The 27,680-nt window shown below is 44.5% G+C and overlaps 1 protein-coding gene across 3 annotated transcripts in view; it reads left to right on the top strand.

The window, feature by feature from the left end:
• Window positions 1-26,385, top strand: part of LOC119135227 (SRSF protein kinase 3-like) — a 67,599-nt gene extending 41,214 nt beyond the window's left edge. For 2 of the 3 annotated variants that reach the window (XM_037272688.1, XM_037272707.1), the window contains 7 exons: window positions 5,051-5,084; window positions 7,823-8,029; window positions 21,838-21,935; window positions 22,040-22,147; window positions 22,233-22,302; window positions 25,897-25,989; window positions 26,057-26,385. In XM_037272688.1, the coding sequence (XP_037128583.1) occupies window positions 5,051-5,084; window positions 7,823-8,029; window positions 21,838-21,935; window positions 22,040-22,147; window positions 22,233-22,302; window positions 25,897-25,989; window positions 26,057-26,241 (795 nt within the window). In that variant the 3' untranslated portion in view covers window positions 26,242-26,385. The remainder of the gene's footprint in view (window positions 1-5,050; window positions 5,085-7,822; window positions 8,030-21,837; window positions 21,936-22,039; window positions 22,148-22,232; window positions 22,303-25,896; window positions 25,990-26,056) is intronic. The other variant, XM_037272697.1, reaches the window with a different exon arrangement.
• The last annotated feature ends 1,295 nt before the right edge of the window (window positions 26,386-27,680 follow it).

Raw genomic sequence — 27,680 nt, forward strand, 5'->3', positions numbered from 1 at the left:
AATGTCCGACTTTGTAGTTGTGTCATCAGATTTGCGGTCGCATATTTTGTACAATTGGGTGAAGAGAGGGAAGAGAGGGGCGGAGCTGTCAACTGATCAGCACACCTGGTGTTGTGCTGGCTCCGATGGTGGGAGAAGATGCCAGTCCGACCTGGCAGACCCAAACGTATTGTTAGAGTTTGCTGGGAATGTCTGACAAACCCTCCTTTCAGAAAGCGTTTCAACGCACACCTCCGGCAGAACTTTACCCACAATCTGAGAGAAGTGGGTGTCTAAGTGGATCATGTTCCATTGTTGATGCTCCTGATCGGAGTTGTGGCCCGTAAGGTGGCTGGTACCGTTCGTGGCAGCAATCCCAGAACCTGCTGGTGTACACCAGCGGTAAGGGATGTTGTCCACTTGAAGAAAGTCCTATCAACCCTTTTTGGTCTGTGGGGCTCCGGAGACAGCTGACAGGTGCTGCATGGACAAACAAAAGGCAGCTTTGGCGGTTACTGAGACAAAAACGTGGTGAAGCCATGTAAAATGAGTTCTGGACGGCTTTGAGGAAATGCTGGTACACCATCCTATGCCGTATACCATTAACACTGTAGAGTGGAAACGTGGTGCTGCTGACCCAGACTGGGGACATTGTGGGTCGGTGGGGAGTAGACCTCAATTCCATCATCACGCCTTCTTGAGGAAGCACAGCCTGGAGACTCTGAGGTGGGCTCTCCTATCTCTGAGTTTGAAATCACAGAGGTGTTTAAAAAGCTCCTGAGTAGCAAGGTTACTGAAAGGCTTTGGATGTTGTGGGGCTGATCTGGTTGACACACCTCTACAACATCATGTGGCCATCGGGGACAGTGCCCCGGGCTCCTCTCAACACGGAGGAGCAGCGGCTCGACTGAGTCCCTCTCGGATGACCGAGCTTCTCACCCTACCTCTTTGGGAGAGCTCGGACATTCTGTGGACGAAACACAGACCAAAAAGGGTTGATAGGACTTTCTTCAGGTGGACAACATCCCTTGGGACCCACAGCTCGTGAGGGTAGATTAGGGGTGGGCAAACTTTTTGACTGGCGGGCCGAATTTGGTTCTAAATTTAGATCGGGGGGCCGAACCAGGAGCAGATGGATGTAGTGTTTGCGTGAAGTAATAGAAATGACATGTAAAGGTCATTGCATAAAAGGTTTGTACTTTTAATAGGTAGTAAAGCATGGATATTCAAAAAAAGCTTTATGAAAACAAATGCATTTATTAACAGCATTAAAAAAATATTTCACCAAAAAACTACTATCAGTGATTCTGATTATATACGACACTGTTATTATGAGTAATAGTTTCCATCACTTCAGCACCTGCAGGTCAGATTTATGAAATATGTTTATCTAATGAGGCGAAATCACATCAAATGGCAAACATTCTGACCAAATACGTCATCTTGAAGAATCAGTGAAAGAATACATCTAAATAAAGTAATAAAGAAATCAATAGTATTGTTGGTCTCCCGTTTTTGCAAGTGCATCATGGTCTGGAGTAAAAATGTTTGTGGTAATTCTTAGGATAGAGCCGAGGTGTCGGTCCGTTAATCTAGATCTGTGACGGGCTTTGTTGACGTTCATGTGGTTGAACGTCTGCTCACACACGTAGGTCGAGCCAAATTGTCCACTCTTTTTTTAAACACTCGGCACTCAGTGTCCACCTTTCTTTTCCTCGGGCCACTCATTTTAATGGAAGGATTCCAGGGGAAGGTTTGTGGGTGGCATTAGCGTAAAACTGTATCTGAAAGTTCAGCGCGCGAATTACGAGAATGCTGACCTCACAGCCCACACTCGAAATTCGGCACTGATGGAAATAGAGCGCGGAGTGCGCCGGGTCCGTACTACTTAGTACGTACACGCACTTCCGGGAGTAAATGCGCAGGCGGGTGCTTCCCCATCTATTGGGGAAACATAGTAATTGCAGGGAAAATGACCAAAAAAATTGATAATACAATTTATTCAGGTTTGGCGGGCCGGATTAAACGCCGTAGTTTGCCCATGTCTGGGGTAGATGGTAGTATGTCATCAGTAGGTGAATGAGGAACCTGTGTGACGCAGGTAGAAAAGTGCTATACAAGTACAGCCCATTTCGAGATGCTGATTTTCATCCCAACCACTTCAAACTCTGCTGAGAGCTGCCCCAATGAGGGTTTGAGATCATGGCTAAAGAAGCCAACAAATAAGAAAAATAAAAGAAATAAACCAAAAAAAAGTACATTTGTATCAAAGACAGTAACAGGTTATCTTACTTGGAGGTTTAATCTTGGCTTACAGAAAAGGGCAAAAAAAATGACATTAAGTGATGGTAAAAAAAAAGCACCACCATATACAAATAGCAGAGATGCGAAACTGATGTCACCAAACCAGACCCCCAATGCCTAGGCTGCATCGAGAAATTTTGTCAATTGAATTTATAAACAAAGGGCAACCTTGGCGGAGTCCAACCCTACACCGGAAAATAATCTGACTTACTCAGTGATCTGTAGGTTTGGTAGAATAGGATGACTTTATTGTCATTGTACAACCGATACACAATGAATTTAAGATATTCTACCAGCGGGTGGCTGTTGCCATGCAGGGCGCTTCCAGGTGCCAAATTCAGGGTTAAGTGTCTTGTTCAAGGACACTTGGACATGGTCACCATGGAAATGGAATGAGGATTGAACCCATAACCTGCAAGTTGGGAGACAAACACTGTACCACTGAGCTACAGCGCCCTGATCCTGCACCCTCCACACAATGAATCTGAAATTCGACCGCCTAATGAACCCTCCTCTTCAGCACTCCTGAATAGACCTTATCAGGGAGGCAGAGGAGTGTGATTACTCTGGAGTTGGACCACCATCCCAGTTTGTCAACCCAGATGAGTTAACTCGTGCATCTGATTAAGATGCTGCCTTGATGCCTCCCCAGTGGAAGTCCCAGGAGGAAGGGTTAGGATTAACCCTAACCCAGGACACATAGGAGAGACTATGTCTCTCGGCTGGCCTGAGAGCGTTTTGGCATCCCTCAGGACGAACTGGACAAAATGGCTGGGGCGAGGAGAGTCTGGGTTTCTCTACTCGAAACTGTAGATGCTAAAGCATCTAAAGATGTTCACGATGGAACAAATCCAACCAAAGCTTTTTATTTTGTCCACTACTGTTGTCGTGGGAACACATTGTTTGCTAAAAAACTCAAAACAAAAAACGCAAATTTTTATGGTCTTAGCAATGGTGAAAATATATTTAAAATATAGGGCTCAACAGTAGGACATGTCCGGGAAAAAGAGGACGTCTGGTCACCCCATTGTATTAGTTCTACTATATCTTTATTCATCTTCTCTCAGCTAGAAAAGAAGTACATTGTTCTTTAGTCCTGTATGTGCAAATGGTAAAGAGTAAATCTGCCCACACTTTCCCACACAAACACACAACATAATTAGACACTCATCCATGTTACAGTTGGCTCAACACTCACTGTCATGTACTTTATTTACAATAAGGTATTTTTCTTCTTTAGAACAGGCCTATGTTAAAACACAAACATTTTGCGAAGCGCTGTTGCCGTGGTTCCCAAGTAAATAGCACTTACTTTGATTGTCTAAACGTGCACCAAAACTTTTAAAACTTTGCGCACACACAAGGGGTTGGCTTAATCATCAATGTTTTATTAGTTATTGTGTGATATTTTTTTTATGGTTCAATGAAGCACCCAACAAAAGTTTAAAAAAGCAGCCCCGGATGTAAATTCCTCCTAGCTCTTTGAAAAATATCAATACATTTACTAGCTCGAGACCTACTAAAAGCCCCTCGCAGCTATATATTACACCCAACAGGAAGGTGTCCATTTTTTATTTACTTAAAAATTCTGTGTAGGTTTGACTTTAAAAGTAGCTTGAACATTACCCACATGATCCTATCTTGTAAAACGTTTGTAGATTTAATGAGAGTCTAGTCCTGAAGACATCTATGAACTTATTTTTCGTTGTAGTGCTACCACTATGGGCTATAGTCAACTCCAAAAAATTGTAGTCAATTTTCAATTATCTACAAACTGTTGTGCCCACGTAGTTATCGCTGTAAAAAAAATAATCGGCTAACCACCTGTTCTGATTTTGGTGGGTCAAATACATTACAAAACTTCCAATGTGCTCATTTACTGACAAATTTTTGCTGTTTGGTGCATTAAATGAGTATTTCTATGGATATTTGAGATGTACGACTGTATGAGTGGTGGAGGCACCTTGAGTAAACTGTGAACGTGTGTACAGTTCCTTTGCTTCTCTACGCAGCTACTGATCATTCAATGCAAGCACTCTTTAAAAAAAAACATAAAACTGGAAATCAGGAAACACAAATGTATGTCCGTGTCTTTAAATGACAACAAGTAATGTTGCACCTCTGTCACTCAATTTGTGTCCGCTCCTGCAGGGGAACTATATATTGGCACAACAACTGTTGAGATGCCTCAACAAATGTTGTGTTCCCGTTATATTTCATTGGGCATTTGCAAAGGCTATCCACGGAAAATGTCTTGTCAAGTCGATATCCTTTCTTGCAAAATCCCAATTGTTCCCACAGAAGACACTGCATTCCGCTGTCTCGTCTACTCTTCCTCATCGCTGTTATTATCTCGATTGCGTGCTTGATGTATATATGCGGCGCCAGCGATGTATACGAGCGAAAAATGAATTAAAATTGATTGAAAATAACATTCAAACATAAAATATAAAAAGCATTTGAGGGATTTTGAATCTAAAATGATGTCATTAACTATATCAATTGAATCGCTCAATAATTTAGTACAATTATGTTTTGTAGATGTGTGGCCAGCTCCAATGTAAACAACTCCAGCTCTCATGATTGTAACTCTAATGCGAGGCAGACACATCGATTCATTGGGGAATGGGAATCTTGGTTGCAAGTCTGAACTCTAATTTGACTACATACAAGTCACACCTGCAACTATTACAAAAAGTGCTACTAAAAATACTGCACTATTAATTAACAATCAATTACATTAAATATGTCTTCTGTTTGTGTGCAGAAGATGGATGAGGAAGACGACACACACTCAAACTGTGAGTACACACGTACAGTAATTCTATGATATTGTAAACTAGGGCTGGGCAATATTTTGTCAGAGGCGGTCATCGTCCTCCATCCTTGAGTTTTGTGTCCTTGACCCATGTGGGCCCAGCCTGCCCCTCGTTGGTGAGAGCCAATTGGCATTTAGACCATAATTTCTACGTCACAAGCAGGCACAACGCAAGCAGACACAGCCAAATAACAACAACAAAAGAAACGCACGCGTAGCGTGGTGATCGGTCGTACAAAAACAATACGAGATGCATCACTGCAGTCTGTGGGACCAAAAGGTATACACCTCTGTTTTATTTTACTTGTTGTTTATTTGGCTGCATGTTAAGTGTGCAGCATCTGGCTGTGATGAAGTACTGGTAAGTCCGTTCTCTATGGCATTCGGCTGACTCGGACCGACTGGGCGAGGCTCTAATGGGGACTGGAAAGACCGGGACAATGCCCACCTCTAGTTCCATCCATCATTTTCTATACCGCTTGTCCCCACTGGGGTCGCGGATGTGCTGGAGCCTATCCCAGCAGTCATCGGGCAGTAGGCGGGGGACACCCTGAACCGGTTGCCATCCAATCCCAGGGCACACAGAGACGAACAACCATCCGCACTCACACCGAGGGGCAATTTGGAGTGCTCAATCGGCCTACCAAGCATGTTTTTGGGATGTGGAAAGAAACCGGGAATGCCCGGAGAAAAACCACGCGGGCACGGGGAGAACATGCAAACTCCACAGAGGAGGTGGAATCGAACCCACACCCTCGTAACTGTGAGGCGGACGTGCTGACCGAGCCACCCCCACCCCTAGTAATCGTATCAAAATCAAGATATGAACATTAAAGATATTAACATCGAAATTAGGCCAATATCAGTCATGTGACATTGCCACACTTGAGTTGCATGTTTAGCTCAGTCCAGCTAACCACATTGCTCCTTTCAAATTTGACATGGAAAAAAAATGAAAAAATAAGTCAGCCAATGATGGTCATCTTGTAGAGGATGCAGGGTCGGGGAGCAGAGCCATGCAGAGCCGCAGCATACAGTAGAACCCTGGATCTTGACGCTAATTTCTACTAAAAGAAGCATTGACAAGCGAAGCCGTAGCGTTCCGTATGTGGCGCATGACATGTCGGACATTTAAAAGAAAATTATGAGCTGAAAATAAATTAATCATGACAAAATAACACTACTCAAACACAAAACATACTTACCAAGGTAAAAGAGCCAAAGTCTTGGAAATAATGTCCCAATACGAATCAATGTGAACAAAAGAATAGCTATTGTTTACAAATACAGTGTGATGCAGAAAAACGATTGACCTTTCACCAAGGCCCCTACTATTCGCTTCTCTTACAATACCTACCGTGTCATTGTCCAGTATGGAGGTTGAGCTGAGTTGCATCTCACTAATATGTTCATTACTTAAAAGGCCCCGCATTAAAGATTGCGCTGAAAAAGATCCGCTGTCCAGCTTCCTTAATATAACATACTTTAGCTCTCTTTTTGAATGGTTGTTATCGCGTGAACTTAACTCTTCAACTTGAACCCCTGTGATCTTGTGGGCTCGCCGGTGCAGCTTTCCAGCTACTATGTACAATAGCTGTTTTTACCTGGTTGTTATTACGTGAGCTCAACTCTCAGCGTGAACCCCCGTGATCTTGCATTCTTGCGGGGGGAGCTTTCTGGAAGTGTGCCACGCACGACTGCATTCGTGTGTGTCAATGGTTTAAAACCAGCTAAACAACAATGCCAACTTATCTTAGTTTCTGAAGCTTTATCCGACAACCGAGACAAAGATTTCCGGAAATTCTGCGGCAAAAAACGAACATGTCAACTACCGAGGCGGTCAACTTCCGGGGTTCAACTGTACTTAATATTTGCGGAAAATTGTAAAATATACACGGTATACATGTATTGAGCTTCAGAACATTATGTTGTGGCAAAAAGAAGAAGCACACCCGGTTGACTGTGAAAACACGTCTTTCTTCCAAAACTGCCAACAAGTGAATAATAGCGAGGACAATATTGTGCCAAAAAAATTAAACACTCCCCCAACTGCATGCCTGCTTGGGTGAGAGGCATTGTCCTAATGTCCACCACAACATGAACATATTTTTGATTTCCCCATTGCCCATGGATGAAACAGCAGCGCTTGTTGGGAAAATATACAAGCTGCTCGTCCTCGCCTGTGTATTCACGTGAATGGCCAAGAGCATCAACTTTCATGTGGCTTTTGTCAAGTTGCGTCTTCCTTGACTCTCGGTATGTTTTTGTCGATAATAAAAAGTCATACAATGCAACATGTTGTATAGGAATCTAGGGGTAATTTTTTTTTTTTCAAATTGGATAAATCATTACACATAATGCAGTTAACACAAGCGTGCACAAACATGCACAACACACACGCACGCACACACACACTCGCACACACACTCACACGCACACACACACACACTTCTTATTATTATTATCAAGATATCTAGCAAAAATATAGAGATAGGACGTTTTGGCCATATCGTACAGCCCAAATGAACACACACACACACACACACACACTTCTTCCTATTATTATCAAGATATCTAGCAAAAATATAGAGATAGGAAGTTTTGGGCATATCGCAAAGCCCTAGTGAACACACACACACTCACACACATGCACACACACACACAATCACATACATACGCACATGCTTGTGGATTTAATTAAAAAATATATTGCTTCCACAGGCCCACCATTCATCAACGGCAACACTTCCTGCAATGCAACCTATGACGAAGTGAGCCCATTGTCATCCTATTCTTTGTTGGCGGACTGTTGTAATGGCCACGGTCATGGGCGGTTCTCCAGCCCTGCCTCCGGTGTGTCAGGGCTCTCCAGTTCCGTGATCTCAGCCACGTCTGAATCAACGCTTTCCACAAAGTCAGGATATTCTGGTAGACAAGATAGTGAGAATACCCTCCCAATTGGAGAAATGATTGACCTTTCGCCGAGGCCCCTACCGTTCACTTATCTCAAATATACTGTAGTCATTGCGGTTATATGACCGGCAGGGTGATTGAAGCGTTCAAAGCGGAAATTTTGCTCCTTTGTCCATGCCTCCCGCGTGGGTGGACTGAAGTGAAATTTTGGCATTGCATCGACAGCCAATTGGCATCCAAAACGTATCTCACGCATGCGCATGAACAAGCACATACTGCAGCCAAATATAGTTAAAAAACACAAACACCTGAACACAACGTGTGTTGTGAAATAGCAATGAGCGAATACAATATTGTTGTGGTCTGTGGAAGAGACTTTGTGATTTTGATTCGATTTGTGATTTTATTTAAATGAAGCTTTTCACATGTGCAGTAACACAAACATGACGGGAAATGACATCAAAACATGAAAAACATTCAAATCTATAACCAGACTGCTTCAAACAGAAACCGTTGCTGAATGAAAGTTTAGCGACATGGCCTAAACTTCAGACCATAGTATTAATTGAATCTTTTGTTCCTATTAGCAATGGTTAATGTATAAGTGTAGAAATCATAATGGAAGTTGCTGATTGTGTTATTTAAATGGAAAAGGTTAATATGGAATCAGAAAGTTCATTCTTCAATCCGCTTCTTTTTACATTTTTCATTTTCATGTGTGGGTTTTGAAATCTAATGTGATGTAATGCAATCTATTTAACAAATAGCAAAAACAGCATAGTCCTTGGGCAAAGCTGATGTCACAATTGATGCGGTATTTGGACCCAGAAGCAGACAGGATACGAGAGGCAAGGTATAACTCTAGTATATACAAAATTTCAAAGTAACAGTAGCGAGCAAGGCTGGATGCAGAAGACATGGAAGGATAAACATTCTGAGAATGTGTAACTGAGTAACTCAAGCTTATTTAGAAAAAAAGGGTGCTCCCAACCTTGTGTGACCAAATAAAGGACCAACGCTATGTAACCAAATAAAATAAGTATAGCAACGTGAAGGACCAACTGTCACAACAGCTAAATTTAATGCAAATAATGTTGAGACTTATTAATGTGTAGCTCTCAAAACCCAGTACTCTGTGGTGCAAAATAGTGTAAATAAAAGCAAAACAAATAGATGATATTATTAATATTTTTTTACATCGACCTCTTAGTCGTGGCTGCTACCTTAGGGCCCAGCATTAGAAGAAGAATGCTTTTATTGTCATTGTACAACTGGTACACAACGAAATTAAGATATTCCACCATTGTGAGAATGCTGCCATGCAAGGCCCTGAACTTTCTGATTAGATTTTGTGTTTAGTAAACAAGCAGCTTTTAAAAAGATTGTAAGCATAATAATAATAATAACAATTAATTATTATTAATTACAGTCTTGTTGTTATTTAACTTTATTACAAACAGCAACACTATGTAGAACACACATATAATAAGATAATCGTGCTGCTGGATGCTTCTTTTGTGTCAGAGCACGGAAATATACATAATATTGTTATCTGACATTGAAAAGACAACTTCTGTTTTGAACTTCGGTGCCCAGTACTTTTTCATGAAGCACAATCATAATACATAATTAAAAGTAATACATAGTTAAAAGTAATTATAATTAAAGTAATTATTAACTAAAATACAGAAACAGTGAACCTTGTGACCTAAATACTGTTTCAAATAGAAAGATCCTCACAGGAACCTGAAAAAAATCTTTATTATTATTATTAGCCGCCCGCCCGGCTGTCCGTCCGTCCACCATCCATCCATCCATCCATCCATCCATCCATCCATCCATCCATCCATCCATCCATCCATCCATCCATCCAGGAAGCATCCTAATGAGATGCCCGAGCTACCTTATCTGGCTCCTCTCAACATGGATGAGCAGCTGCCCGACCCCGAGTCCCTTACGGATGCCCAAGCTTCTTACCCTATCTCTAAGGGATAGCCTGAACACTGGGTAGGAAACTCATCTGCGCCGCTTGTATCCAGGATCGTGTATCTTTCGCTCATGACCCATAGCTCGTGACCATAGGTGAGGCAGGAACTTAGATTGATCGGTAAATCCCTTTTTACCACAATGGACCAGTACAGAATCCGCATCACAGCAGCAGACACTGCGCTGATCCGACTGTCGATCTCACGGTCCATCCTGCCGTTGCTCGTGAACAAGTCCCCAAGATTCTTGAACTCCTCTAATTGGGGCAGGATCTCATCCCCCATGCCACCCTTTTCCAACAGAGGTTCATGGTCTCAATTTGGAAGTGCTGATTTTTATCCCGACCGCTTCACACTCTGCTGCGATCCGCTCCAGAGAGAGTTGGAGATCACGGCTTGAAGAAGCCAACTGTCATGTCTCGTCCCCAGTTTGGTTATGTGTGTAGATTGTCATCGTCTCTGTGTGTCTGTGTGCTCACCCCTCCCTGTGTGCCCGTGATTAGTGTAATTATACTCACCTGCCTCTTGTTACCTGTGTTGTATTTAAGTTCTGTTTGTGTGTCACTCCCTGTCGGAGCATTGCCTGCATGCATTTGCTGCTGTCATGGAAGGCCACCCTGTCTGTTTTGTCGCACGTCTCTGTTCGGTTCCTGTTGTTGATTTTGCCAGTAAGTTATGTCAGTCTACCAAGTCTGTGTTTTGAGTTCCTGCAATAAACCCAAGCTGCACTTGGTCGCCCTGCTCCATCTTCCACACTCCGTTCGTGACAGAATGCTCCGACCACTACAGCGACCAGCGCTTGGACATCCCTCCACCACCAGCTCCCACTGCGACGCCCGATCCACGTCCATCGTCCGAGCGGGTTCCAGCGCGATCGGCTCCGCTGTCGCCATCAGACTTCGCTGCCGCGACGCCGGACCCGCGGCCGCCATCGGAGTGCCTCCCGGCGTCATCAGGCTCGCGGTCGCCATCGGAGTGCTTCTGGCGACAGCAGCTTCGCGGCCGCGATCGGACTCCACTGCCGCGACGCCGGACCCGCGGCCGTCATCGGAGTGCCTCCCGGCGTCATCAGACTCGCGGTCGCCATCGGGCTCCACCCCAGCGTCGCATGGCCCTTTGACGTCGCCCGACTTCAAGCCGCCTGCGCCGGACCCGCGATCATCCCTGGCCCCACTCCCACTGCTGCGGCGCGTGGTGGCTCTTGCTGCTGCCTTACGAATGCCGCTGATCGCGGTCCGGACTTTCGAGTGCCGCTGATTGCGGCGAGGACTTTTTTTTTTAGCCGCCCGAGTGGGGGTTTGTGTGAGTAGCCGCCCGAGTGGGGGTTTGTGTGAGTAGCCGCCCGAGTGCGGGTTTGTGTGAGTAGCCGCCCGAGTGCGGGTTTGTGTGAGTAGCCGCCCGAGTGCGCGTTTGTGTGAGTAGCCGCCCGAGTGCGGGTTTTGTGTGAGTAGCCGCCCGAGCGCGGTTCGGTTCCCCTCGTCGCCGCCCGAGCGCGGTTCTGTCCCTGAGTTGCCGCCGTTTGCGGTTTTGTCCCTGAGTTGCCGCCGTTTGCGGTTCTGTTTCCCCGAGTTGCCGTCCGAGGGCAGTTCTGTTCCCCTAGTTGCTGCCGATTGCGCGTCAGGCCCCCAGTGTGTGCCGCGGGTGTGGCCCTGGGCCCCTGAACGCCGCTGAGCGCAGTTCTGTTCCCCAAGTTGCTGCCGATTGCGCGTCAGGCCCCCAGTGTGTGCCGCGATTGTGGCCCTGGGCCCCTGACCGCCGCTGCGTGCAGTTCTGTCCCCCAAGTTGCTGCTGATTGCGGTTCAGGTCCCCAGTGCGTGCCGCGAGTGTGGCCCTGGGCCCCTGGATGCCGCAGAGTGCAGTTCTGTGCCCCAAGTCGCCGCCCGAGTGCGGTTCTGTGCCCCAAGTCGCCGCCCGAGTGCGGTTCTGTGCCCCAAGTCGCCGTCGTGCGCGGTTCAGGCTATTTCAGAGACCAGCAGGGTCGTCTGGACTTGTGCGCTGCCCCCCCGCGTGCCACCGTGGGGGGTTGGGTTTTTGGGACGTCGGGAGCCGTCCCTTGTGGGGGGGGTTCTGTCATGTCTCGTCCCCAGTTTGGTTATGTGTGTAGATTGTCATCGTCTCTGTGTGTCTGTGTGCTCGCCCCTCCCTTCCTGTGTGCCCGTGATTAGTGTAATCATACTCACCTGCCTCTTGTTACCTGTGTTGTATTTAAGTTCTGTTTGTGTGTCACTCCCTGTCGGAGCATTGCCTGCATGCATTTGCTGCTGTCATGGAAGGCCACCCTGTCTGTTTTGTCGCACGTCTCTGTTCGGTTCCTGTTGTTGATTTTGCCAGTAAGTTATGTCAGTCTACCAAGTCTGTGTTTTGAGTTCCTGCAATAAACCCTGGTCCAAGCTGCACTTGGTCGCCCTGCTCCATTTCCACCACTCCGTTCGTGACACCAACAGTACCAGATCATCTGCAAACCGCAGAGATGCAATCCTGAGGCCGCCAATCCAGACCCTCAATGTTTTTGCTACGCCTAAAAATTCTGTCTGCAAAAGTTATGAACAGAATCGTGACAAAGGGCAGCCTTGGCAGCGTCCAACCCTCATTGGAAACGAATTTGACTTACTGCTGGAAATGCGGCCCAAACTCATTACATTATCTTGTCGTACTTACTGGTTTCCTTTTATGATGCCATTGTTAGTGGCAGCCTTTTCTTGGAGCCGACTAACTCTTTGTATGCCAGCAACAAGAATACTCGTCATTGACATTAATGACGCAGGATCCTGTCGACAAGTATTCTCGTCAACTCTTTTTTTTATTGATGGGTAGATAAGACTCCCAACCACCTCTCCACTTAAAATCAAGTCTATAGAACATTGTAGTGGTTAACTCCGACCACTTGATGGCAGAGTTGCTCTTGCTGGCTCATAGAGAGGTGACGTAAACTGTATAAGCCCAGCCCACATAGAAAAACAATGGAGAATGTTGTTGTAGAGTTTATAAAGGAGCCTATCCCAGCAGTCAGAAAGTGAGAGAAAATGGCGAAACGTAAGCGATCGGCTTTCAAGTGGCTTACAACTGAGCAAACCATTGCTCTTCGTAATCTAGAAAATGGTTGTGAGTAAGGGCCAGACACGGAAGTCCGCTTCAAAAGCCGCCACCGGCTCAAGCATAGTGAGTGGCAATTGGAGTTTTGGAATATGAAGAAACGGAAGCTTTCAAGCGGCTAACAATCGAGCAAATTATTGCTTGTCATGAGTGCAGTACAGCAAAACGATGAAGTGAATTTAGAGGAGGTGGCTGTGAGTACGCGACAGACACCAAAGTCCTCATCAAAAGCCATCGCGGACTCGGGCATACACCTTGTCCAATGTCCAAGCGATGCTGTAGAGGCGCGTCAGCCAGGACAGCCCCGCAACATTTAGAGCCTTGAAGAACTCCGGGCATACGCCCTTCTTCCATACAGAGGCGGTTACGGCCACAGGAGTGCGCCCGCTCTGTACGACCTCTATCCGCCACTGAGGATATTTTTAACTACCTTGATAACTTCAACCCCAGAGATGGGTGAGCCCACCTCAGAGTCCCCCGGCTCTGCTTCCACAATGAGAGGCGTGTCAGTGGAATTGAGGTCTTTGAATTAATCTCCCCACCGACTCACGGCGTCTCGTGTCGAGGTCAGCAGCACCCAGTCGGCACTGTACAGTGTTAACAGTGCACTGCTTCTCCTTCCTGAGATGTCCAATGTTGCACCAGAATTTCCTCAAAGCCATCCAGAAGTTAATCTCTTCATGATAACTAGAAATTTCGTCACAATGGCATTTTATCTTGGCGTGTTCACTTTTTTTTTTATCTCAGCATGATAATCTTGGCAAGACTACTTAAATCTCGTCATGCCAATTTCTAATCTCGCCTCGTCTTTTTTTTTTTTTTGCATTATGATTCTAATATGACGGAACGCTGTTTTTTACGGCACTGTGTAATGTCCACAGTAGCATGTTGTTGATTGGTGAGTGTGAGGGATGAGACCCCATAAACCCTCCTATCGTCCTATGGGTCAATTTGACCCCATTCAATGTTCATCATTTAAAAATTAGTAGTTGACTTTAATTTTTTTGGTTCACGTTTCATAGCTTTTCTTAATTAATGGGAACAACTGATTAAGGATAATTTTTTTTATGATGATATTTTTTCAAAGTACTAAACACATAAGCACGTATTGTTCGTCCTCTGGGGTAAATTTGACCCCAAGATGTTTTAGCTGTTAAAACCTCTCTTTCAGTGAGATTTCCCGCACCATGGGCATGAAAGTGTGTGTGTGCGTGGGTGCGTGTCCTACCGTACTCATGTTTGCCAAAGAAGAGTTGATATTTTACGCACTGTGGAGGGCAGGGTACTCCACTAGTACCGTATTGGCCCGAATATAAGACAACCCCGATTATAAGATGACCCCCTCTTTTTCAAGACTCAAGTTTGAAAAAAGACTTTTTGAACACCAAATTAAATTTTTGTACAGAAAATAATTACATCTGAAACAAATGATTGAAACAAATGAATTTATAACAATATATTCGAGAGAAAAAGCATGTTATTTTGCCTCATTGAAATCATGCAAAAACTGTCTATCACATCTTAATATCTGAACATTTAAATATGGTAACTAAAGTGCAATCACATTTGTAAATGAATGGCTTCTGGTTTTTGAAATGTAAATAAACCAATCTACTGTGATAAAACAACAAAATTGCAATAACTGCATTAACCATCAAAGTGAAGTCTAACTAGTCTTGAAACAAATCTGAATAAGGAAAAACATTGCAATAAAATAATGCAAACTGCTACCGCTATTGTTGGGGAGCCTGAGGACTGTATAGGGGGTTGGCTCAGATGGATATGCTCTTTTCACCCCCGGGTGTCGGTCAGAACACAGGAAGGAAGACGTGGTTCAGTTTTGATTGCTTTACTGAATTATTGGCAAATAATAATAATAAATAACCATAAATGAAATACTCTCGGCAACACACCAAACATAAGTCATCGATCGAGACAACAAAATACATTTGCTGGCGACCGTTAGTCGCCGTGCAGCTGCGTAACGGCTACTCGTAAGATGCGAGGCAAACTTAAAGGAGCGCGCCGGAGCTGTCAATCAAATGGCGCGCACACGAAGCAAACCGCGATCGGACAAACGGCACAACAGTGGACAGTCGTAACAATGCAATGTATATACTCACTTTGTGTCAAAGACGCACACGATCACAGCAACATGACTCAATCGATTATGAGCGCGCCGGAGCTGTCAATCAAACGGCGCGCACACGAAGCAAACCGCGATCGGACAAACGGCACAACAGTGGACAGTAGTAACAATGAAATGTATATACTCACTTTGTGTCAAAGACGCACGCGATAACAGCAACATACTCAGTCGATACCAGCAACCTTTAACTTACCGCTGCGCACACGTGAAAATGGGTATAATGTCTAGACCCCGAATATAAGACGACCCCCACTTTTTCAGTCTTATTTCAATGCAAAAAACATCGTCTTATATTCGGGCCAATACGGCACATTGGTGGTTCATGCAAAATCAGGGAGGTGCAAACATATAAAAGCATTCGCTGCAGTCCTCTATCTACGTAAATCATTCCTCATTGAGTATACTGCTATCTGCCTGTCTCTGAAAATGTCGTCTAGAAAAATGTTTACTGTCAAAGAGGTTATGAACAGGCTCTTTGACGGGGAAAGTGACAAAGAGCAAGTGTCTCTGAGACAGGATTGTCTTGAGGAGGATCCTGATTTTGAGGAATCCTCATCTGATATGAATGAGAGTGTTGCCCCTCCTGTTGTCCCTCAAACACCAGCAGACACTATCTCTTCCAGAAATGGAAAGATAATATGGTCCGTTTCCCTCTGAATCAGCAGGGTAGACTTAGTGCTCCCAACGTTATCAAAAGGGTTCTAGGACCCACCAGATATACAGCCAGCCATGTTGACGACATCAAGTCATCATTCGAGCTCTCCGTGACACCATCAACAGAAATATTGTTTTTGGGATGCCAAATTTAGAGGGGAAGCGAGTGTTTGGGGACAGTTGGAAACACTTGGATTTAGTTGACTTGGAAGCCTACATTGGCTTGCTAATTTTGACAGGGGTTTACAGATTCAAGATTCAAGAGTTTTTATTCGCCATGTTTGAGCGTGCCAAACAAGGAATTTGACTTCGGTTTACAAATCAAAAGGTGAAGCAACATCAAGCCTTTGGATAGAATCGAAGAGCAATACTTCCAGCCTCCATGTCTCTGAAGACATTCCATGTTTTATCCCATGTCATATGATTTGATGACAAACGAACAAGGCAGGGCCGACGAGAATGTGACGAACTTGCAGCAATAAGGGATATGTGGGACAAGTGGAGGCTGCATGTACCCCTGTTTATAGTGCTTAGATGCGTTTTGTGGGCACTTTCCTTTCGACAATATTTGCCTAGTAAACCAGCCAAATATGGGTTCAAAATATGGGCAGCATGTCATGCACACTCTAGCTTTGCCTGAAATATGCAGGTGTACATGCACAATTTGCCAGCAAAGCACCTGAATAAAACCCCAGCCACAAGGGTTGTGCTTGATATGGCTGAAGGACTGCATGGGCATAACATTACATGTGATATTTTTTTCACATCTTATGCCGTGTCTGAGGAACTGCTCAAAAGGAAGGTTAGAATGTTAGGGAAGGTGAGACAGAATAAACCAGAGCGTCCCAAGCCCGGATAATGAAAGAAGAGGGGTGAATAATATGTTACAGTAACTTACCATGAATATAATTAAAAAATTAGATAAAAAAAATAAAACATAGGCATAGGTCATATTCCATCATCACCAAAACCAGACAGTTGAGAAATAAATTTGACAAGATTTGTATTAAATCAAATTAATTCTAATATAAAGATTTGCCCCTCCGTGAGTCGTCACCATATCGTGGTGGAGGGGGTTTGCGTGTCCCAATGATACTAGGAGCCATGTTGTCTGGGGCTTCATGCCCCTGGTAGGGTCACCCATGGCAAAAGGGTCCGAGGTGAGGGGCCAGACAAAGCACGGCTGAAAAGACCCCTTATGGAGAATAAGGTGGACTCTCCAATCTCTGGGGTCGAAGTCACTGAGGCAGTTAAAAAACTCCTCGAGGGCAAGGCCCCAGGGGTGGATGAGATCCGCCCGGAGTTCTTAAAGGCTCGAGATGTTGTGCGGCTGACGCGCCTCTATAGCACTGTGTGGACATCGGGGACGGTGCCTCTGGATTGGCAGACTGGGGTGGTGGTTCCCCTCTTTAAGAAGGGGACCGGAGGGTGTGTTCCAACTACAGAGGAATCACACTCCTCAGCCTCTCTGGTAAGGTCTATTCAGGGGTGCTGGAGAGGAGGGTCCGTCGGGAGGTCAAACCAGGAGGAGCAGTGTGGTTTTCGTCCTGGCCGTGGAACAGTGGACCAGCTCTATACCCTCGGTAAGATCCTTGAGGGGGCGTGGGAGTTCGCTCAACCAGTCCACATGTGTCTTGTGGTCTTGGAGAAGGAGTTCTGTGGAGGGTGCTTCGGGAGTACGGGATGCCGAGCCAACTGATAAGGGCTGTTCGGTCCCTGTATCATCGATGCCAGAGTTTGGTCCGCATTTCCGGCAGGAAGTTGGATTAGTTCCCAGTGAGGGTTGGACTCCGCCAAGGCTGCCCTTTGTCACAGATTCTGTTCATAACTTTTATGGACAGAAGCCGAGGCGTTGAGGGTGTCCGGTTTGGGGACCTCAGCATTGTATCTCTGCTTTTTGCAGACGACGTGGTGCTGTTGGCTTCTTCAAGTCGTGATCTCCAGCTCTCACTGGAGCGAGTTTTCTCCCTAGGGTGTCCGGGCTCTCGCTTAGAGATAGGGTGAGAAGCTCAGTCATCCGGGAGGGACTCGGAGTAGAGCCGCTGCTCTTCCACGTTGAGAGGAGCCAGATGAGGTGGCTCGGGTATCTCATCAGGGTGCCTCCTGGACGTCTCCCTGGGGAGGTGTTACGGGCATGGCCCACCGGCAGGAGACCCCGTGGACGACGCAGGACACGCTGGAGAGACTATGTCTGTCACCTGGCCTGGGAACGTCTTGGGATCCCCCGGGATGAGCTGGACGAAGTGGCTGGGGAGAGGGAAGTCTAGGAGTTCCTCCTAAAGCTGCTGCCCCCACGACCCGACCCCGGATAAGTGGAAGAAGACAAGAGTTTGGTCCGCATTTCCGGCAGTAAGTCGGATTCGTTCCCAGTGAGGGTTGGAAAAGGGTGGCTTGTGGGATTCAGGGGTGCTGAATTCTGATGGATGGATGGATGGATGGATGGATGGATATAAAGATTTGACCTGATGGTGGTGATAGAGAGGTCAGCTCAATGATTTTCATCGGCTTATTTATGTATTCAACAAACAAAGTGTCTTTCACAAAAAATTCTGTAAACAATTTTCATAAGGTAAATGTTCCTGGGGTGAAACGACTCCAAGGACCAAATTTGCTATTATATTTGAGGACGATGGGAGGGCAGAAAAAAAAAACAAGATTCTCGTATAAACCCCCCAAAATCGTTTAGCTCTGCAGAGAGGTATACAACACAGCCACCTTCCTTTACAGACCGATACAAAATTATGATTCAGAGCAAAGAAGTCGGAATATCTTGTTAGTAGATCTAATTGTTTAAAATTTTAAAACCAAGATACCTTTTTACAGCCAGCTCAATCATCGTCGGTCATCAGATTGACTGAAAATGTGTAACTGTTTTTCCCCCCGAAAGATGAGTGCCCCTCTGCTTGTCTTGTTAAAGCAACCCGCAGTGAAGTCACCTCCTCGTTAAAACACATGAAGCAAACAACACATTACGATATTTCACATTTGGTCTGAATGTGGCGTAAGCATTAAACCGTCTGCACTCCCTTTGTTTTGGTAAGGCCTTGGTTTCAAATCAGTTTTAAATTTCAACCAAAGTAGACGGTGTGCAGTACATCCACTCAAGCTAACCAAATTTAAATGCTAGGCAAACACATCATTCACATTATAGCGCAACTTTGTCAGTTCTCTCTTTACTTTTACAATGCTTATTGACTTTTAGCAATTCACTACTTGCAAATGTATCTACTTATCTTTTCATTTTTTGTATAGCCTTTGTTTGCCACTGAAAAATGTGCTGTTTAAGCAAAGATGGCACAAGATCCCAGTGTGATGAACTACAGCAGGGGTCACCAACTCCGGTCCTCAAGGGCACCATCCAGCCTGTTTTAGATGTATCCCCCCTGCAACACACCTGATTCAAATAATCAGGATCGCTATCAGCCTTAATAGAGCTTGCTGATGAGCTGATCATTTGAATCAGGTGTGTTGTTGCAGGGCTGCACCTAAAACAGGCTGGATTGGCGCCCTTGAGGACCGGAGTTGGTGACCCCTGAACTACAGTACCGTAATTTTCGGACTATAAGTCGCGGTTTTTTTCATAGTTTGGGTGGGGGGGCGACTTATACTCAGGAGCGACTTATATGTGTTTTTTTTTTTTTCAAAAAATTTCAAAAAAAAAATTTCAAAAAAAAAAAAATGAAACCGCGATAAACGAACCGCAATGTAGCAAGGGATTACTGTAATTTGAATTTCAAGTGACGACAGCAGCGCGAAACCATCTGCGTCACTCCAATTCATTAAATCCATCAATCGTCCTTTGTCAACAATGCGTGCGCGCCGCTGACGGCTTTTGCACTTAAAAATATTCCACAGGCCCATATAACGATATATAAATTATATATCAAATAACTATTATATAAGCAATAATGTTATCAAACCATCTGTGCACTCTAAATCATTAAATCCATCGATCAAATTCCTCGTCCTTTGTCAACATCGCCGCGCGTGCGCCCTGACGCCAGCCTCGTCGTTATTCCACAGATTTACTATATAACTATATTGTAGCGTTAACAAAGTTCAAGGAAAGACGTGGGTTTGGTAAACGGCTCTTTATTTAACAAAACAAACTTACAGGCGTGTGGCGGCGTGGACGTCCAGCCACGGAAGTGGACGAGAGCTCCATACGATAGGACCGGGCGTGCGAAGAAGCCATGACCGAGCCCCATGCACCGTCCTCGGACAGCCACCCGGCTGATCGCCGGGCCTCGACTTCCATCCACGGAGCTGAAAGGCAGCTCGGTAGAGTAGGACCGGGCGTGCGTAAAAGCATTGTCCGAGCACCATCCACCGTCCCTGGACAGCCACCCGGCCGAGCGCCGGCGCCCGACTTCAATCCACGAAAGTGAAAGTAAGCTGGACGAGTGACGCGCGACAACAGCGAGCGCGACAGCAGCGCGACGCGACGTCGCGCGTCAGCAGCGCGACGGTTGTTTACATAAAGGACAAAGATCGACTCGTCCAGCTTTCTTTCACTTTCGTGGATTGAAGTCGGGCGCCGGCGCTCGGCCGGGTGGCTGTCCAGGGACGGTGCATGGGGCTCGGTCATGGCTTCTACGCACGCCCGGTCCTATCGTATGGAGCTCTCGTCCCCTTTCGTGGCTGGACGTCCACGCCGCCACACGCCTGTAAGTTTGTTTTGTTAAATAAAGAGCCGTTTACCAAACCCACGTCTTTCCTTGAACTTTGTTAACGCTACAATATAGTTATATAGTAGATCTGTGGAATAACGACGAGGCTGACGTCAGGGCGCACGCGCGGCGATGTTGACAAAGGACGAGGAATTTGATCGATGGATTTAATGATTTAGAGTGCACAGATGGTTTGATAACATTATTGCTTATATAATAGTTATTTGATATATAATTTATATATCGTTATATGGGCCTGTGGAATATTTTTAAGTACAAGAGCCGTCAGCGGCGCGCACGCATTGTTGACAAAGGACGATTGATGGATTTAATGAATTGGAGTGACGCAGATGGTTTTATTAACGTGTTATTTATGTAATAGTTTTTTGAATAACTCTGAATTTTACGTCAGGGCCGTTCTCAGCTCTTAGTTTGTGTTTATGTCACGTTAGCATAGCTATCGTTTAGCCTGTTGTTGCTCGTTCATGACTGTTCTTGGTGTTGGATTTTGTCGAATAAATTGCCCCCCAAAATGCGACTTATACTCCGGAGCGACTTATATATGTTTTTTTTCACTTTTTTGGGCATTTTATGGCTGGTGCGACTTATACTCCGGTGCGACTTATAGTCCGAAAATTACGGTATGTTGAAATGACAAATCTCGACTAAGAGATAATTAGAAACGATTTTTGGAACACATTTGTATTGCTATTCGAGGTATCGTTTGGAATGTGCAGTCATTCAAATGCAAAAAACTATCGGTCTATCAGAATATTCCAATCAAAAGCATGTACAGACCGATTAGTTTATCAGATTAAAGCTTCACCAACGTTGGCATTTTTGAGAGAACAGCTGATCATTTTACAGATAAGGTAATCATTTTTAAGTAATTGTTTACCCTGTGAGTGATTCAAATGACTATGCGTGATTCAAATGTCAATGCGGATAACCAGAGTTTGCATTTATCTGGCTTACACTGGGGTAATAAAAAGGGAATGAAAAACATTTCCCTTCAACGTACCACTTATATTCACTTATATTCTTGTGCAGCTGCCCCAAGCACATCGTTTAATCACAAAACAAAAAACTAAAACCCTGGTGAATTTAACAGTGCTTCTAGGAATGTCAGGTCTCTGTTTTCTTCTGCTGCGATCGGCCAGTCTGTTTGGGTGTGGCTTAGCGAAAGGTCAATTGAACAGTACACATTACAACAATCTAATTTTGACAAAAAGGATACTACTTGTCAATGTGTGTCTCGGTGTGTGGTAACAGTGTTAAGCGCATCAGACTTTGTCCTCAGTCCTCTTGACCCTCAAAACGCCAACAAGCTGCGAGTGAAGATTGCTGATCTAGGAAATGCTTGCTGGGTGGTGAGACTCTTAATGTGGTAACATTCTGTACTTTCGGCATCACAACATCTTTATGAAAAATGACCACTCACACTGCTTATCCCCACTCTGTCTCCGCCACACAGCACAAGCATTTTACCGAAGACATTCAGACAAGACAGTACCGTGCCCTGGAGGTTCTGATTGGAGCTGAGTATGGACCGCCAGCTGACATCTGGAGCGTCGCTTGCATGGTACACACACGATCAGATACACGCAGCACACAATGAACAGCGCATACACATGCAAAGAGTCATGTTTGTGTTTTGAATATTTCAGGCGTTCGAATTGGCTACTGGTGATTATTTATTTGAACCTCATTCTGGCGAAGATTACACAAGAGATGAAGGTAAGGTTACATGTGCCCAAACACTAGGGGCCGTCAGAGATAAAATTCAGGATTACGTCTCACGCCCATACTAGTGAAACACTCTCATTCACACATCAAACAACAATTAGACCACATTTCTCCAAGACTGCAGTCCAGTTGTTTCGCAAACAACCAAAAATCTGCTCCTTGGACTGCGGTTGGGGCTGCAATGAAATTGGGTAAAACAACAAAACAGAGCAAGTCGGCAGTTTTGTCTCCATGGTTCTAGTCGCAGGCAAGCGCAAGAGTCAAATGTTTGCTCAATGTCAAAATATTCCATCATAGTCAGGTGAATGCAGAGTTTTCACAATATGTATTTGTTCAAAGTCTTAATGGTTGTTTGCCACAGAGAAAACAGCTTGCATATATGCGTATAGTATTATTATACTACACCGCAAAAACGGACTTAGATTTGATTCTACCCTGGGCTGTAATGCAGTCGGATCCTGGTAAAGAAGTAATTTTAAACTTTGGGGTGTTGTAGCAAGTATTGTAACAGCTTGTGACTGAGCGTAAAGAAGCGTGCTTAGAGGAGGAATGCAGGCGCGAAAGTGACTGACAGTATGATACAGGAAAGTTATCGGGACGTCCCCACGTTAGTTAGCCATGAATCATTTGAAAGACAGTGACAGCTGATACAGGAGTTACCAATAACTCCCCACCCTGTGTTGCTGTGAATCACTTGAGAAACACAAGTACAAATTCTGCACAATTGTGTATGCTGCCTGCCTCGTAGCACATAGTAGCGAGCAATCGTCGCGAAGCAATTACTTAACCCTGCGTGTCACAGGTTCATATCTGATGGGAAGTTCTCTCAAAATTTCCTCACAATTCACCGGTATCCAGACATCCCATCAAATCACAATTCCCCGGTATCCACACATATTTACAATCAGGATTTCTGAACATGGAGATTCTAACAACTTGTCACTAGTTTCGGCCGTGCTCCCACTCCACAATATTACGAAGCAGCCAGGAGATTTATTGAAAAAGGGTCCCCCTTACCTTTATGTGTCCCAAACGGGCTTGTAATATTGTAGAGTGCAGAGCAAGTCACAAAATCCCCAAAGGATCACGTCGAGGTCACCATTTATATGTGGCACCAATGAACAGAATAAACCAACACAGCAATATATACAGGGTCCGGCAAAATGATCTTACACATTTGTAGGTTTAATAAAAGGGCCTCAGAGGAGGCAATACAGGAATTTGGCTCCTCCGAGCGAATCGTCTTCGGTTTTAAAATAACTATAAAAATTCTGCGATTTTGGTTCAAAATGAAACAAAACTATTGAAATTAAAATGACTCTATAATAAAAACAATTTAATTTGTTTTTCCCCTTTTCATGATGGCAGGGGAGGCGTAACCCTTGCCTCCTCTGACCGCACGTCCCTGATACATACATACATACACACACACACACACACACACACACACGCACACACACACACACGCACACGCAAGCACACACACCCACACACACCCACCCACACACACACACACACACACACACACACACACATATATATATATACACAAACCGGATTCGGTTGAAGTTGGGAAATTGTGTAAAATTTGAAAATACTTTTCAACCTATATTCAATTGAATACACTACAAAGACAACATATTTAATGCTCAAACTCATAAACTTTATTTTATTTTTCAAATAATAATTAACTTAGAATTTCATTGCTTCAAGTCGTGCAGTAGAAGTTGGGAAAGGGCACTTCGTTACATCACCTTTTCCTTTAAATAACACTCAATGAACGTTTTGGAAGAGAGGAGACTAATTATCTTAGCTTCTCATGTGGAATTCTTTCCCATTCTTGCTTGATGAACCGCTGCAGTTGTTCAACAGTCCGGGGTCTTCCCTGTCGTATTTTACGCTTCATAATGCACCACACATTTTCAATAGGAGACAGGTCTGGACTGCAAGCGGGCCAGGGGAGAACCTGGACTCTTTTACTTCGAAGACACGCTGTTGTAATGTGCAGAATGTGGCTTGGCATTATCTTGCTGAAATAAGCAGCGGCATCCAAGAAAAAGACGTCGCTTGGATGGCAGCATATGTTCTGTAGGTAGTTTTCAGCATTTATGTTGCCTTCGCAGAAATGTAAGTCACCCATGCCATGGGAACTAATGCACCCCCATACCATCACAGATGCTGGCTTTTGAACTTTCCGTTGATAACAGTCCGGATGGTCCGCTTCCCCTTTGGTCTGGAGGACACGACGTCCAGTGTTTCCAAAAACAATTTGAAAAGTGGACTCATCAGCCCACAAAACACTTTTCCATTGTGCATCAGTCCATTTTACATGAGCTCGGGCCCAGAGAACCCGGCGGCGTTTCTGGATGTTGTTCATAAACGGCTTTTGCTTTGCATGGTAGAGTTTTAACCCGCACTTACTGATGTAGTGACGAACTGTATTTACTGACAGTGGTTTTCTGAAGTTTTCCTGAGCCCATTTGGTGATATCCTTTACACACTCATGTCGGTTTTTAAGGCAGTGCCGTCTGAGGGATCGAAGGTCACGGTCATTCAGTCTTGGTTTCCGGCCGTGGCGCTTACGTGCAGGGATTTCACCAGATTCTCTGAACCTTTTGATATTATGGACCGTAGATGTTAAAATCCCTAAATTCCTTACAATTTTGCTTTGAGAAATGTTGTTCTTAAACTGTTCAACTATTTTCTCACGCAGTTGTGGACAAAGTACTTCTTCCTACTCCTTTTCAGACATGTGAATGTGACTTATGGTTCTTTTGCGGTTATATCTTTATTGCTACGCTTGTAGTTTGTGTGTATGGATGTGTGCATGTGTATGTGTATATGTATATATATGTATATGTATATTTTTATATGTATATATATATGTATATGTATGTATGTAGGTATGTCTGTATGTGTATATATGTATATGCATGTATTTTATCACGTCTTTTCATTGTGTACAATAATCTTATTCTTTTTTCACGTTTGAAATAAACGAAACGAAACGAAGCGAAACGAAAAAGTGGTGAACCTCGCCCCATCCTTGCTTGTGAATGACTGAGCATGTTTGGGGCGGCTCCTTTTATACCCAGTCATGGTACCCACCTGTTCCCAATTAGCCTGATCACATGTGGGATGTTCCAAATAGCTGTTTGATGAGCTTTACTCAGCTTTCGCAGTATTTTTTGCCACCTTTTCCAACTTCTACTGGACGTGATGCAGCCATGAAATTCTAAGTTAATTATTATTTGGCAAAAAACAATTAGGTTTATCAGTTTGAACATTAAATATGTTGTCTTTGTAGTGTATTCAATTGAATATGGGTTGAGAAGGATTTTCAAATCGTTGTATTTTGTTTTTATTTACATTTTACACATTTTCCCAACTTCAACCGAATCTGGTTTATAAATATATATATAGTATATATATTTACTGATCTTTTTCACAAATATCGGCCAATGATGATCGGTCACCGATCAATCTGAGCATCAATAGTCTCGTCAACAAGCCTCTAATTTTCATTGACGACAGCACCATTGCACAGACACAGTGCAGGGAGTAACGTTGATGTTTTTTGTTCAGATCACATCGCTCATATCATCGAGTTGTTGGGCTCCATCCCTTTGCCGTTCGCCTTGTCTGGCAGATACTCTAGAGAATACTTCAACAGACAAGGTGAGCCCCCACGTAAGTCCTTGGTGTGTGTGCACATTATATTATGTGATCCATATGTGGCCGTCAGGTGACCTCCGCCACATCGCCAGCTTGAAGCGATGGGCTCTCTTTGAGATTCTTCTAGAAAAGTACGAGTGGCCGCTGGAACAGGCTGCTCAGTTCAGCGGTTTCCTGTCTGGCATGTTAGAGCTGGAGCCAGAACACAGAGCAACCGCTGCTGAATGTCTGCAACACGCCTGGCTTCGGCCATGAGCGCACATTGTGTGTGTGTGTGTGTGTGTGTGTGTGTGTGTGTGTGTGTGTGTGTGTGTGTGTGTGTGTGCGTGCGTGTGTGCGTGCGCGTGTGTGTGTGTTTGTAAATGAGAGAGAGCTGTCATGATATTGCAAATAACCATGACTGATTTTTTTTCTCTCACTGGTACCGTAACCTTGCATTTAGGTGATGCCAGCTCCTTAGGAATGTCACAAGATCCTGTCTGGCTTAGGTCTTCAAACTTGGTGCCTTGTGTCTGTCATCATACCTCCTGCAAAGGCCATTTGACACACGAGTACATTTTTGAAAAGTACCTGAAGTGGACTGCGCTGCCTCTTTTTTTACTTTTGTTTTGGGACTCTGCTGAATTGTATTGATTGAGCTTGCGTTCTTCGTGACCACAAAAAAACAACTTCCTACCATGGAGACAAGGTTCCTCTCTTGAAAAACAAGTGCCTTTAAAGTAGCCCTGATCCTTGACCGCCTCCCAGTCTCTTTTTTTCCTGCCCATCTGCCTTTTATGTGAATTGTTTCTTCTGTTCAAAATAAACACAAAAGCAATCCTGACATGTTGGCTTAGCGTTGACCTCAAGGGTTGCACCCAATAGAGTGAGTTTATATGCTTCCCTCTGCTGGTGATGCCATACGCTTACAATATATACAGTGCTGTGAAAGGTTTTATAAAATGTGACCTCTATAAATGGGACAAATTTAAAAAGAAAGGTAGACGTCCTATTATATTAGCATATGATTCCAAGAAACGTTTTATAGATCTTATACTGTAACATAAACCTCCAATATGTCATAGATTTAGATCAGGGGTCTCCAAACTACGGCCCGCGGGCCAACTGCGGCCCGCGGTCCAGTTTTTATTGGCCCGCAGCAAATTCTGAAAACATAATTGAATATGGCCCGCACAAGAAGCTTGAGCTCAACTCTGTTGCACTTCTCAGTTTCCACACTAGATGGAGCCCGCCACACAAAGCGTTTGACGTCCCCTTAGCACCCCCCCCCGGAAGAGAAGCGAACGCGCAGCGTTTGACGTCCCATTAGCACCCCCCCCCCCGGAAGAGAAGCGAACACGCAGCGTTTGACGTCCCATTAGCACCCCCCCCCCGAGAAGAGAAGCGAACGCGCAGCGTTTGACGTCCCATTATCAAACAGTAATCAATAAATAAAATGCTAATAATGAAAACAATAATAATACACCAGATATAGAAACCTGAAGAAACCACATATATACCCCATTTGAGCATTTATTCCATATCCTTGATATCGGACATCAGTGTTCTTCACTAGTAAGGTCTGTCAGCACTAGTTGGACATTGAGCTACACTAGTTATTCACATTGTCATACAAGTTGCACAGAAACTTAAACCAGTCACTTATTTTTAGCAACATGCAAACTACTCAAACATGATGGATTCCAACATGTTAA

Source organism: Syngnathus acus, chromosome 2 (assembly GCF_901709675.1).
Source record: "Syngnathus acus chromosome 2, fSynAcu1.2, whole genome shotgun sequence".
NCBI lineage: Eukaryota > Metazoa > Chordata > Actinopteri > Syngnathiformes > Syngnathidae > Syngnathus > Syngnathus acus.